The sequence below is a fragment of the Acanthopagrus latus genome, chromosome 14 (assembly GCF_904848185.1).
Source record: "Acanthopagrus latus isolate v.2019 chromosome 14, fAcaLat1.1, whole genome shotgun sequence".
Classification (NCBI taxonomy): Eukaryota; Metazoa; Chordata; class Actinopteri; order Spariformes; family Sparidae; genus Acanthopagrus; species Acanthopagrus latus.
Window position 1 is genome coordinate 5,748,806 of NC_051052.1, and position 13,740 is coordinate 5,762,545.

The 13,740-nt window shown below is 42.0% G+C and overlaps 2 protein-coding genes across 2 annotated transcripts; one reads left to right on the forward strand and one right to left on the reverse strand.

Moving 5' to 3' along the window:
* Window positions 1–4,447: 4,447 nt before the first annotated feature.
* fgfr1op2 (FGFR1 oncogene partner 2) lies at window positions 4,448–7,951 on the reverse strand. Its single transcript, XM_037122270.1, has 6 exons — window positions 7,813–7,951; window positions 6,781–6,917; window positions 6,516–6,633; window positions 6,165–6,307; window positions 5,929–6,042; window positions 4,448–4,928 (listed from the first exon to the last, which is right to left on the reverse strand). The coding sequence occupies exons 1-6, from the start codon at window positions 7,895–7,897 to the stop codon at window positions 4,791–4,793; spliced, it is 735 nt and encodes a 244-aa protein (XP_036978165.1). The 5' UTR covers window positions 7,898–7,951; the 3' UTR covers window positions 4,448–4,790.
* Window positions 7,952–8,084: 133 nt separating this feature from the next.
* med21 (mediator complex subunit 21) lies at window positions 8,085–13,362 on the forward strand. Its single transcript, XM_037122271.1, has 4 exons — window positions 8,085–8,224; window positions 8,573–8,687; window positions 9,408–9,508; window positions 12,671–13,362. The coding sequence occupies exons 1-4, from the start codon at window positions 8,183–8,185 to the stop codon at window positions 12,848–12,850; spliced, it is 438 nt and encodes a 145-aa protein (XP_036978166.1). The 5' UTR covers window positions 8,085–8,182; the 3' UTR covers window positions 12,851–13,362.
* Window positions 13,363–13,740: the final 378 nt, after the last annotated feature.

A 13,740-nucleotide genomic window follows, 5' to 3' on the forward strand; every position in this document is an offset into this window, starting at 1 on the left:
CACTTCAAATCACGTCATATTAATAACTAAACATTATTTACGGTACTGGTCATTTTCCAGCAAAGTCTTGGTGTCTGGACGCCCACTTATATGTCGTGGGGTGTTGGTAATTAATCTATGACAAAATCTATGACAAACACATCACCAGTCACAATATTAAAAGGGCACTATGTAGTTTTGGAGAACTCCAAACTCATAATTGTATAAATTACGATATTAATTAGGTAAGAATACAAACTCAGAGGTATTTATTTTTCCATGATGGAATAAAAAAGCTGTTCTCAGAGTAAAATAAAGTCCCCAGAGCACTGTTTGAAGCTAGAAAGGTGGCAGGGTCCGCCAAACATAAGCCAAGTTAAACAGTATGAAATTGTGTCATCCTTACAGGTCATCTGCTTTATTCAGCTTACCCAGTCATGAGTTTATTTAGTGAGTTTGTTGAGGCATATATCTAAAAAATAAAATAAATAAAAATCAGTCAACGCAGATCTTTCTCTTCTGATCAACTTTTCTTCCCAAAAACTACATGATGCACCTTTAATGTAACTTATCCTTACTAGCTTTATATCATACGCACAAATTATTTAAAACTGTTTAAAAATAATGCTGCCATTCTTATTTTTTTATACTTAAACAAATGTTGTTGTGTTATGGAAATAGACATGTGGGAGGAATGTGTTCCAACTCCAGTCACTGGCCTGTTAGTACTGTGCAGCAGAAGAGGTAGTTGGACGTTACAGCACATCCTGCGTGTTGGATAATGTTTCTGTTCCTGCTTTTTACTGGCTGAGGACAATGTTACATGAAAACAAACACTGAAAGTGAGAAGTTCAGTACCTGCACTTGGAAGATGGCGCCGGTGTGTGTACCTGGCCGCCTGCTGCTCCTACGGTATCTTGTTTTTTTAGTGTTCTCAACCCTTGTCATTACACAGATCAAGTCTCTGCTGGTGTACGATCGCCAATTCCTTTTAGATCTTAGACATAATGCCAGGACATTGGGTGCGTTTGAGCATGGTGGACAGAAAACTGTGCCCCCGCTTCTGGCGGGGATCCCGACTCACCTGTGTCGGGCCTTGGCTCTACCTCCTCGGCGGAAGCGTCTCCGCCGCCGCGGCAAACGCGGTGGTCGGCTGGTGAAGCTTAAAGCCTGGCTGGCAGGATCTTCGACCATCTCCCGGACAGAACTGGGATTAATCCATCCTTTCGTTGTGCCCCGGCGTTTTCTGGACCCCATCGGTGCCTGCCTTGTACCTGTCACCGGATCGTTTGCGGGACTCCAGCCTCGCCGCTCCTGCCCTCCTCGGCTTTCCCAGCGCGGGGTGAACCTCCGGCTCCTAAAGACGCTGCCACGGTCTCGCAGATCCACCGAACCGCAGCCCCCGGCGCCCGCCAGGATCGGCCTGGTGAACGCCAGATCTCTGGCGAACAAAACCTTTATTTTGAGGGATTTCTTCAACTCTCGCGGCCTGGATTTTCTCTGCGTGACAGAGACTTGGATCGGTCCCGGTGAGTGCAGTCCTCTGGTCGAACTCTTACCGTCCGGCTGTTCTTATTTTAACTCCCCGCGGACGTCAGGCCGTGGAGGAGGAACGGCGACTGTTTATAAAAATGATTTTAAATGTAGGCAGCGTGCCGTCTCATCCTCCTCTTCCAGTTTTGAGGCACATTCATTTGAGGTGGGCCGCTCTGATCCGGTGCTGTGTGCTGTCATCTACAGACCCCCCAAATACAACAAGGACTTTTTAAATGACTTCTCTGATCTGCTGGCTGAAATTATGCCCAAGTATGATCGTGTCCTCCTTGTTGGGGATTTTAACATTCATGTGTGTTGTCCTGACAAGCCGATGGTGAAGGACTTTTTAAGCCTCATTGACTCTTTTAATTTGGTGCAGTGTGTGTCTGGTCCCACACATGAACATGGACACACATTAGACCTTGTCCTCTCCCATGGTTTGTCTGTGTCCAACTTGGAAAATTGTGACAATGTGTTTTCTGATCATTTGCCTGTGGTGTTTGAAACTGCCTTTTCCTGCTCTGCAGTCAAATCTGCCGCTCCTGTTCGGAGCCGTCGGATTTTTAACCCTGCCACTGCTGGTCAGTTCTCTTCTGCTTTTAACCGACTGTGTGTTTCCTCTGGCTTACCATCTGCAAACACGGCGGAGCTAAATTCCTGGTTTCACTCCTCCTGCCGAACCATACTGGACTCTGTGGCTCCACTAAAAACGGTGCAGCTCAAAGTTAAACCTGAGCCATGGCTTAATGAGAAAACTCGCGCAGCTAGACAGGAGTGCCGAAAAGCTGAACGCAGGTGGAATAAGGACAAGCTGCAGGTCTCGTACCAAATCTTAAGAAACTGTTGGCGCTGCTACCAGAGCACTCTTAAGGAGGCCAAAAGACAATACCTGTCCAACCTTGTTGAATCTAATCACCACAACCTGCGTGTGCTATTTAAAACCATCGAGGCTGTTCTTAATCCCCCCCAGGTGTGCATAGAGGCATCCCCTAAAATGTGCAATAGTTTCCTGCAGTTTTTTATTGACAAGGTTTCTACTGCAAGGGCTCTCATCCCTACTCCTGCATCTGACCCCTCTGACCTTGTCCCTTGCTTGGCTGTATTTGATTTGTTTGAGCCTGTGTCTCTGAAGGCCTTAGAACATGTGGTTGACCGGATTAAACCATCAGGTTCTCCCCGTGACTCTATCCCGCCCCACTTTTTTAAAGATGTTTTCCCCAGTATAGGGCAGACGGTTCTGGCCATTATCAACAGCAGTCTGTCTTCTGGTGTTGTCCCCCAAAGTTTTAAACATGCTGTGGTGCAACCCCTTCTCAAGAAACACAGTCTTGACCCTGGTGTGCTAGCCAATTTTAGACCCATTTCCAAACTGCCTTTCATTTCAAAAATCCTGGAAAAAGTTATGTATACTCAATTGAAATCGTTTCTGGATGAGCACGAGGTCCTGGAGGTATTCCAGTCCGGATTTAAAACACTACATAGCACAGAGTCAGCTCTATTAAGAGTTTTTAATGATATCCTTTTGGCAAATGACTCTGGAGACTATGTAACCCTTCTACTCCTTGACTTAAGTTCAGCTTTTGATACCGTGGACCACAGCATTTTACTGCATCGGTTGCAGCTAGTAGGCATCTCTGGTACCGCCTTGGACTGCTTCAGGTCCTACCTGGCAAACAGGACTATGAGCGTAAGCCTTGGTGGTTCTGAGTCCCGCTCTGCTCCGCTGTCATATGGGGTTCCACAGGGTTCAATTTTAGGGCCCCTGCTTTTCTCACTGTACTTGCTGCCCCTGGGTTCCATCCTGAGAAAACATGGTATCTCTTTTCATTGTTACGCTGATGATACCCAGATTTATATGCCACTGAAGAAGAAGGACGGGTTTTCCTTGAAACCACTTCTGTTATGTCTTGAAGACATTAAAGCCTGGATGTCTTTGAACTTTTTAAAATTTAATGAAAATAAAACAGAAGTGATGGTGTTCAGTCCCAGTGGCTCTTGTGAACCACTTCCTGTTGACTTGGGCCCCTTGCTGCCTTACAGGAAGCAAACAGTTACAAACCTGGGTTTTAAGATGGACAGTGATTTTAAACTTGACCGGCAAATCGGTGCAATAGTTAAGTCCAGCTTCTTTCACCTTAGGCAGCTGGCAAAGGTGAAGCCCTTCCTTGCACAAAAGCACTTTGAAACAGTAATCCACGCCTTCATTACATCGCGGCTGGATTACTGTAATGCACTTTATCTTGGAGTCAGCCAGTCCTCCCTGGCGCGTCTCCAGTTAGTTCAAAATGCTGCTGCTCGCCTCCTGACTGGAACGCGTAAGAGGGAGCACATTACTCCCATTTTAGCCTCTCTCCACTGGCTGCCTGTGCACTTTAGAGTCCATTTTAAGATTCTTTTATTTGTTTTTAAATCCTTAAATGGTCTCGCCCCGCCTTACCTCTCTGAGCTGCTCCGCCCATACACTCCTGCCCGGTGCCTCAGGTCAGCTGATCAGCTGCTCCTGGAGTTACCAAGGGCCAAACGGAAGCTCAGAGGGGATAGAGCCTTCTCTGTTGCTGGTCCTAAATTGTGGAATGACCTCCCGTTATGTATTAGACAAGCCCCTTCACTGTCCGTTTTTAAAAAACGTCTTAAGACCCATTTTTATTCCTTGGCTTTTAATCCAGCATGAGACTCTGTTTCTGTTTTTGTTTTAATATTATTTTAACATTGTTTTATCGTTTATTATTGTTTTTATATTGTTCTTTGTTTTATATGTCTTATTTTATGTACAGCACTTTGTGTCGGCTGCAGCTGTTTTTAAAGGGCTTTATAAATAAAATTGAGTTGAGTTGAGTTGCACAAGCCACCTAACAGAACTAGAGACATGGCAATCTGTACTGTGTCGGACGTTGAGAAGAAAATGAAATCCACATCAACGAGTCAGAGACAATTTCATGTTTACAGATTTATTTTACCTCAAGCCCTTCTTTTACCCATTCACACATTAAAACCTTGCAGGCACCACAGACTCATGCATGCTGGCAAAATTAGCAAAAATCAACACAAGTACCAACAAAAAAAAAAAAAAAAAGAGAGAGAGAGAGAGTCACCGGGCAGGGATGCAGCTCTGGAGCATCATGCTATAAATGGTCCAGGAGAAGGTAGATGATCATGGGGAAAAAAAATCTCTGGGTTAAAAGTGAAGAGGTATGTGGCAACAGACTGTACACACTGTACACAGTAGTGGCAGCAATGGGGGGGGGGACAGAGGTCGGGCGGTCACCACGGGCTGTCTAACTTTTTCGTAAGCTGACGTCGGCGCTGGTCAGCAGCGGCGACAGTGACGTGCTCTCTGATGCGTCCTCTCTCTTCAGAATCAGGAAAGCCTCGCGACTGATTCCAAGCAGCTCTCGGAGTCCACTGTTCTCTAGCTACAGACACAGAAATGTACACACACACATGAACTTTCAATATCAGCACCACACATAGAAAATATAAATAATATATACCACTTTTAATGTGTTACCAACATTTGTTTAAAGGTGTATCTGGAATATGTGCATATTGGTGGTCTCAGATCATTTGCGTCTCCATATTTATCATGAGCTTTGGCCATACTTGGAATTATGGTTGCATTAATTGCAATGCTCCCATGCTAGCAATGCTCCCTGGAATTCCAGCTGTCATGTTAGCTACCCAGAACCATCAGATGCCTCTTTAAGGATGGCAGACACAAAAGGTTGCTTAGGACCCTGACACACGCCAGTGTCAGGTAGCTGGTGAGCATCTGCAGACCTAGTTTTGGGTAAGTTAGGTTCCACTCTGTTGGCACAGGTCTGCCCTTGTTGCTAGCTTTTCAGCAAGGTGATTCAGTGCTGCAGAGATCATTTTGTTTGGCTGTTCAGCTAAGTTGATCATTGGAACTGAAAAGGAAGTCAAGGGAGGTTTTTTAAAATCTGGGATCTCATTTGACTAATTCATTGTATTGCCTTTGCCTCTTCCTATCTTCTTCCACAAGGTTGATAACGCCAGTGGCATTTGTAACTTTTTAATCAGACATATAATATTCATAATAACTGTTTGTACATCCACAGTTCTGAGTCTTCCAGCTTCTTCAAATGATCAATATAGACTACCCCCACCTGGTGGTATGGAGAGGTATTTCATGTCAAGCAGGTGCAGAACGCTAGTTGTAGTCTTTGTGGCATGTTCAAGTGCAACTTTTTGCAGACACAGTCGACATAACAGCTAGTTCTTGAATGTGGTGTAATCCTGTACCCTAAGGATTTTCCTCCCAAGTTTTGATTTGTCACTTCTGTGCACAGAAAAGTTTCTGTACACTGAACCATCGTTTTTGGAGGACAACAAGGGTCTTCCGCATTATGATTTGTTGAAAGTAGATGTGGAACAAAGCAGGACATCATCTTTTACCTCTAGTTGCTTAATCCTCTCCTCGTCTTCACACGTCCGCCCCTCGTCCACCTCTATCGCCTTCCTCATCACAGAGGCCATTTCATTGATCTTGTCTATATGTGCTTGCATTTCCTACAAAGATGAAAAACAAATATGTAAATAAAAGAATCACAATCAGAAATCCTTTGGAAATGGAAGATGTAAAGTGTGTAAATACTATGTCAAAATAAGAGCAATATGTGGACCTCACTGACCGTGGTGTGCTGCTCCTTCAGCTGGGTCACGATGGCTGGGTCATCCCTCTTGCTCGCCATGAGGAGCCGGAACACCTGCTCCCTGTATTTGGTCATGATGAGCTCTAACGCAGACTGGTGCTCCTCCAACGATGTCCGTAGCTCTGCAGAAAGAGTGAGCACAGGCTTAGTTTGTGCAGGAGACAACATTACATGAAGCTCTTGCAAGAATATAAGTCAGCTTCATGTAACCTTGCTGTGATTAGCAACTCCAACCCTCTCATTTGACCATAATACACTACTATGTATAGTTGTGACCAACAGAAGTCACCGAACAATAAATCAACAAAAAATATCTTATTAACTGCCTACCTTTGTTTTCCTGCTGGAGATCTCTGATCTGACGGTTTTCCTGTTGGATTCCCAAGACCAGACTAGAACGGGGACGATGTCGTGCAACCTGGTTCAGTGAGTCGATCTCCTCCTGGTACTGCGAGCAAGATAAAACACCACCAAATCTCCTTAATCAACTGACAGAGTCAACAGCTCGAAATGTTAGATGGCTCATAACTGGAATACTATGCAGAGCCAGAAACATTGAAAAATGGACCAACGTCATGTGACAGTGACACCGTACCTGTTTCATGGCATCCACTCGCTTGTTGAGCGATGTTGTCTGTTCGATTAACATCTCAGCAGCGTTGTCATGGTTACGTAGCCTTTCCACCAGCGATTTGGCATCTGCCAGGACTTTCTCTAAGGTACAGTTCATGCCTGGGGAAACAGAAAGCCGCCTTTTAAAGAAACTATGAACAATTAATGTTAACAGCATACCAGTTTCGGTAGAGATGAGCGCACCCCATTCTTTACAGGTGGACAATGATGGGGTTTGTTGATGGAAATTCTTGCATGTGAATATAACTTGTGAATAGAAAACAGCCCGAACATGATCAAACAAAGTAGCGTTGCACATCATCAAACCTGCCCAGCCCTAACAATTTCCATGTACAAGTCTGCACTTTGCATTTTAATCAGGCTTTAATCTCAGGTCATAAATTTGGCTAGATTGGAGCACATTATGTCCCATCAAGGTACTCATTACACCACTTACTGACCTCTGGTGAATAGGAATACTAACAGAAATCCCAGCTCCCCTTTCAATGGTGCCCAACAATACTTACTAAAGTAACCATACTAACATTAATTACTCAGGACAGTGACGAAATTATGTTTAAAAAACATATGCTTTATCAGAACACCAACCAAAAACACCATGTAGTAACTTAGCTTGTTGCTAACTCTACCCTCCCTGTCCCTGTCACACCTTGGATGACAGCTGCTGCCAGCTAATTCGCACAAGCTAACATTACCTTGTTAGTGTTATATTTAGTTACTGATACATCATATCTATCTTAGCTGTAGTAAACGTAAAGATAATTACGCAGACAAGGTTGTTGGTCCAGTTACCTGACAAGGAATAATATGACATTACCAGCAGACCAAACTGAAGTCTTTGCTAACTTATTAGCTGACTTAGCAGACCAAAGCTGTCATGCAAATCCACCTACGGCTCATATTACACATATGCTGGTCAAACCGGTCGACTGACATTCAAAAATAGCTCTTTCTTATTAACGTTAGGAAAACACATTGAAGAACAAATTGTTACCTGGAGAACTCAAGGTGCAAGACATTGCAATCTTGCAAGCTAGTCCGTTAACTGGTACTTCCTGTTGATGTCTGGTAGCTAACATTAGCTACAGGCTAATTAGTCCCCATCAACAGACAACTAGTAGAAGTTTTGATGCAGCTCAGTTTCCTTTCAAAACACAAGGAGGTGCCCGTAGATATTAACACGCTGATTATACAGTTGTCCGATACAAAGTCAGTTCCGAGATGATTAAAAGTGGCTACGGCTAACACTAAACGATAATATGCATAGCAAAGCTCCCAAACTCCCGTCCAATCCCGCGAGATTGTTTTGATGTCAAGCCACTCTCGCGACACCGACAGCGTAGTTTTGTTCAATTACAGAAAATATGGCGGACAGGCTAACACAACTCCAGGACGCTGTCAATTCGGTAAGGGGAATTTAAGAGTTTTAAAACGACAATTACAGAAAAATAACTATGCTTTAACTTTCTATATCAATTGAAGGTGGCAGCTATCGCGAAGCAGTAGTTTTAATCTGTATTAACTTTCCAACATTGGTACTTACGACCATTGGCCTGTATCACGACTCTCATCTACAACTCCATGTTGATGTTATTCAGTATAGCACACAGGAACATTTGCTACAGTATACTAGTGATAAAACTGTGGAATATCGAGGGCACTCATAGTAAACGGATTACAAACCGGCAACATTAACAAATAATGCCCTGCTTGAATGAAAGTGTGATTGTAATGTTATTGTTTTATGTGCACAGCTAGCAGATCAGTTCTGTAATGCCATCGGGGTCCTCCAGCAATGTGCGCCTCCTGCCTCCTTCAGTAACATCCAGACGGCAATCAACAAAGATCAGCCAGCGAACCCGACCGAAGGTGATTTATGTGTTTTTGTTTTAATCTTTTGATATCTTATGGGTCTTGTTTTTGTTGTTGTTGTTTTTTACTTCCCTGTCTTCTCATCGAACATATCTTGGGTCTCAACACTGTCTGGTTCACATTATTGATGTACTTACCCAATACTGACCTTATTAAATAGATGGGATATTGCTAGGTCATAGACTAACACATAACACACCATATACTATTTCTCAGTCACAGGCTTTATTTGAAACATCCTACTTTTATATAAATCTAGACAGTATGTAACAATACCATAAGCCTGGAGAAAATAGAGGTTTATGAATTTGATACTGATAGTAAACACTTATTTTATAACAGGTATGACAACATATAACCATCCATCCATTGGTATTGGTCAATTTCCTTAGCCTGGTTCCAGACATCTGGATCAGCGCACATATGTCAGATTTTTCTTCTGTGATACCTACATTATATTAAAGAATAATGAAGCGAAACAAACGGCAATTTAGTCTTCTTATCTTGCTGCAATACCCTAAAATTGGCAAGTAGTCGAATCTGTGTCGCACGAGAAGAATGAAAAGATTGATACATCTGTTGTCTACAGTTCACTTTCTTCCCACATGCTTCTCTCTTGCTTTATGTCTTCCATCATATATTTTTGCTGCTGGCTTACAGTAACGGAGGTGCATGATTTGTTAACATAAGGATGCAACGTTTTTGTCCCCCCTGTAGAATATGCCCAGCTCTTTGCAGCCCTGATCGCCAGAACAGCCAAAGATGTGGACGTACTAATCGACTCTCTGCCCAGCGAGGAGTCCACGGCAGCTCTGCAGGTCAGCACTCTCAGACGTGCATTCACAGTTACAGATTCTTTGACAAGAGGGAACAAACCCTCACAAAAGTCCAGGTAGTACTTCTAGCTTTCAGTCAGCAGGGGGAGCCAAGTGAACACTTGTACAGCTGCTTTCTACATTGACAGCTCAAGACTCTAAAAAGGGAAAGTGATGTCTGCTTTGCTGAGGGGGTATAAAGCAAACAACCAGGTTTCAGTCCATTTAAGGCCACTGGTTCTGGTTATTTATTGTAAAATGCATATACCCTGCTAATATAGCCTTGGATTAACCTTTTTTATAACTGATATAGACACTTATGTATCTGTTTTATTATATACTACATAAGTATGTCAGTCTTACTCCCGTCATATCGTAACATTTGCAAAATAACTGTATTCTATAATTTAAGGTTCGATCATTTCAAGATTTTCTATAAATCAGTGCAGATTCCAGTGTTGAAGTGGAAATACGCTTCTGATTAGCTCATAAATGAATTTAACTTAATTTCTTAATTTGTCTACATTGGGAAAAAAAATAAGACTGAAGGTTGAAGCTATTTCAGTGTTGAATCCTTTCCTGAAAATAGAAGGTCTTATTAGATTAAATTCAAATGATCCCTGTGGGTTGACCGGGTAGAAAATAATGCAAGTGATATGACTGAGTAAGCGATGTATATCTGGAATGACTATGAGAATAGAGTATGACTTGCCATGTATTTTGGAGCACTAATTATTTTCACTCAATTTAAAGTTACACCATCGAGAGTATTCATTAACATTACTCAACAACATGTAATTTTAAATATTAGACTACAATCACAGGGATGACTCTGAATTTCAGTGTCATGTCACTAAAAAGTTAAGAATGAGAACTGCATATGTGCAACACACTTCTGCAAATCAGGGACTTTGATTCTGTCACTTGCATAACCTCAGAACACCGTTGCCTCCTCGCTTAAAATTGGAGACAGTATTAGACATGAGGATACTTCCTGTGGGTACTCTCCATTTACTCTTGTACGAAAGAAGCACAAGATGTGTGAAGCTTGTTCCAACATAAAGATAGAAAGGAGTGTAGCCATGTTTCCACCACAGGAACTTCCCCATGGGCTAGCAACATCAGCGTGTTCCACTGCAGGGACCAGGGTTTAAGTTATGATCCGGGAATGTTATTTTGCCTTTCCAAAAAAAAAATCCCCCCGAAAAAGTACTTTCCAAAAGTAGAGGAACTTTTGGCCTAAAGGCATGCAGGGCTGTAGATTTCTGAGAAGGTCGAGTAGTTGCAGATTGTGGATTGTGGACACCATTTTTAAAAAAAAAAATCTGCTGCTACAAAACTTTTTTTTTTACTGTGTTTCAGCATATCAACATGGAGTTACAGAAGGAAGTATATGATAGAATGAGGCAACAAAGTCTTGCTTGCGTCGTATAGTTGCGCATAAAAAAAAACCTGTAATTACATGCATCACTTTTTCAAATGTCAACTAATGTGCCTAATCTCTGCAGGTCTTTACTGCGGTGTCGACAGCGGCAAAGAACCTTTTTAAGTTTCTTGATAATTCTTGAGACTAAAAGTCATGGGTACTCTGGAAATCCCAGTCATGTTTTGTGCTTTGTTATAGCAGCCAAGCTATGTATCAGTCACAAATTACTGGAAACAATAGCAGGAGATTCCAAGAGGTTACTAATAGAGTAACTGGCAAGACAAATGACTAAAATATTAACTGGAAACTAGATAAAAGCTAAAAACTAGAACCATCCTATAACCAAATATATACTGGCTGCTAATGTTCTGTTCATGGTTAGTGTAAGCCATGTAGATACTGCAATACATGAATAAAAAAAAAAAAAAGGTTAAAATTCAGAGTTAACGCTTAAAAGCCTGACACAATATGGTGTTTGATCTCAAGACGACATATAGCATCCAATAGAAAAAGATGATGTCACTACAGCCAATTTGGCGTATCAAATGAAAAGACCTGAGCTGTCATGAAAGGGAACGCACAGGTGTAACTCATTACATTAACGTCTCCGCTCTTTTTAAGCGACCCAGTAAGCCATGATGGTGTGACAGTGAGCCAGCATGAATTATACCAGGACACCTGAAACTGAAACAGATACATAGAATTCTGCCATCATTAAGTTTTATTGATTTACACCTGTGCTTTTACAGCTGTGACATGTCTAATTGTCTTCAGTTAAAAATCCCTGTAAGATTTTTAATGCCGCAATTAACAGCTTTACCACCTTGAAACTTACGAGTATCTTATCCTCATGAACTGAGGGGCTGTAAATTCATAGTACATGTCAGGCCTGAATTTGGCAATATAACTTGATTGATATGTGTAGCGGTGGAGGCAGACATAAAAGAAAATGCAAATGCAAACCGTGCCAACGTCTCCACTTTATTGTAGCTCAGAGGCAACCACAGATGGGTTTACGAGAAAATGAGGATTTATGTGCAGAAGAAATGATAAGCTACAGCGGCAGGGGAGGTTTTTATAACAGCAGCAGTTCTGTAGTGAGTGTGTGTGTGTGTGTGTATATATAGGGAAAGATTCACTCAATAGTAACGGTCAGCATAATATTTTAAGTGAAATGATCAGCTACAGGGAAACATCCCAGGGGAGACTCTGAGCACACATGTGAATCATTTCCTTTACATCTGTTTGATTTCCATACTGAGCCAACAGTCGGCTATAACTAACCGTCTGGTGGTTTTGTCTTGACAGCACAAACATACAACTATTGATCAGTAGAACAGTATAATTCAGTAAAGGAAGTGTAATAGGTTCCCTTATTTTCTCACATTATTCTATTTGTACAAGGCCAATTTGGTTCACATTCATGTGCTGAGGTTAATGACTTATTGCCTCTGAAACTTTTTTTATTTTAAATTACTTAAGGTCCAGGTGTATTATCTTGTTTCTCCATCCACTGTGGTTTAAAGATGGATAAGTTCAGGAAAAAGGGGGTGCCATCAAGTACAGAGTGTCCTGTCGTAAATGAGTCATTAAAACAAAGGATGTTCCCTGAAGCAGTTTGTACTTTTTCTTTTTGTGTTGCTCATTTTAGAGACAGCTTTGTAAGTAAATAAATAAATAAATAAATAAATAAATAACACCATCATGTCATTGTAAATGATTGTGTGACCTCTTGTCAGGCGGCCAGTCTCCGGCAGCTGGAGGAGGAGAACCACGACGCAGCGGCCCGTCTGGAGGAGGTGGTTTACCGCGGCGACATGTTGCTGGAAAAGATCCAGAGCGCCCTGGCTGACATTGCCCAGTCACAGCTCCGCACCCGCAACGGAGCACCGAGCCAGCCTTCGCCAGCCGAATCCTGACCGGCAACGTACATCACGCTCTGGACAATTTTCAGTCATTTCTCTCACATCTCAGCCTGCTTTTTTTTTTCCACCCTCAAACTATCAGCTGAAAGCCTCAAAACAGGAATGTGCTGAGTTTGTTTCTAAAGGAAATTTGAGGTGCCATACAGTCAGCGAAACTTTGTTGCTCTGCTACAGTAATAAAGGATGCCAGTTGGAAAAGAGTACACGATCGTCACATACACACTGTTTTGTGTGTGAGGATGTTTCTGCTGAAGAATATTACCATAGAGGTTTTCTGTGGTCTAATATGTGAATGCTCCCCCTGTTTTTTGTTTATGTATATGCTGTATATTGATTGAGTCTGTTTTTGTAGATATTTATGAAAGAAATGATCGAAATCGATCACTCAAAAAACCTTAGAACACTCTTCAGACCACTTAAGAAACCTGCCTAGCTCATTGTAACTCCTACATCTCATGAGTTTTGTTCCTTTTTTCTTTTTTTAAATAAAACTCAACTATCTACTATTGGGAGTTCAATTTGTTCATCTGCTGCACCTGTGTAGAGTCATGCAGTGTAGAAAACATGTTAGCCTTTCTGACCCTCAGGTGTACGTTAACTACTGACTAGGGACTTATTTTGAAATTAAAAAAAATATGAAATTATCAGTGTAGTGCCATGAGAGGCAGGTAATTATCTGCGTTGAGTTACTAGAAATTTTTTCTTTTTTACTCTTCAGAACATGGAGGATGGTTCTTGTTGCAGTCAGTTCATGCACGCAGTGTTTCCTTCTCATCATACTTATTTGCAAAATTGACAAAATTCATGCCCAAGACACATGGAATTCATAACGCAGACTTTGTCCATCCTGAGTCAGAAAAACTGTGGCGCGTTATCGTACAGCA

What these genes read in the sequence shown, in the direction of transcription:
- med21 (XM_037122271.1), top strand. Translation starts at nt 8,183, where the DNA reads ATGGCGGACAGGCTAACACAACTCCAGGACGCTGTCAATTCG. An exon ending in TCCAGGACGCTGTCAATTCG is followed by an intron (nt 8,225 to 8,572) that starts GTAAGGGGAATT and finishes TTATGTGCACAG; the next exon opens with CTAGCAGATCAGTTCTGTAA. An exon ending in AGTCCACGGCAGCTCTGCAG is followed by an intron (nt 9,509 to 12,670) that starts GTCAGCACTCTC and finishes ACCTCTTGTCAG; the next exon opens with GCGGCCAGTCTCCGGCAGCT.
- fgfr1op2 (XM_037122270.1), bottom strand. Translation starts at nt 7,897, where the DNA reads ATGTTAGCTACCAGACATCAACAGGAAGTACCAGTTAACGGACTAGCT. An exon ending in TCTCCAGCAGGAAAACAAAG is followed by an intron (nt 6,308 to 6,515) that starts GTAGGCAGTTAA and finishes CTCTTTCTGCAG; the next exon opens with AGCTACGGACATCGTTGGAG. An exon ending in AGAGGATTAAGCAACTAGAG is followed by an intron (nt 4,929 to 5,928) that starts GTAAAAGATGAT and finishes CTGTGTCTGTAG; the next exon opens with CTAGAGAACAGTGGACTCCG.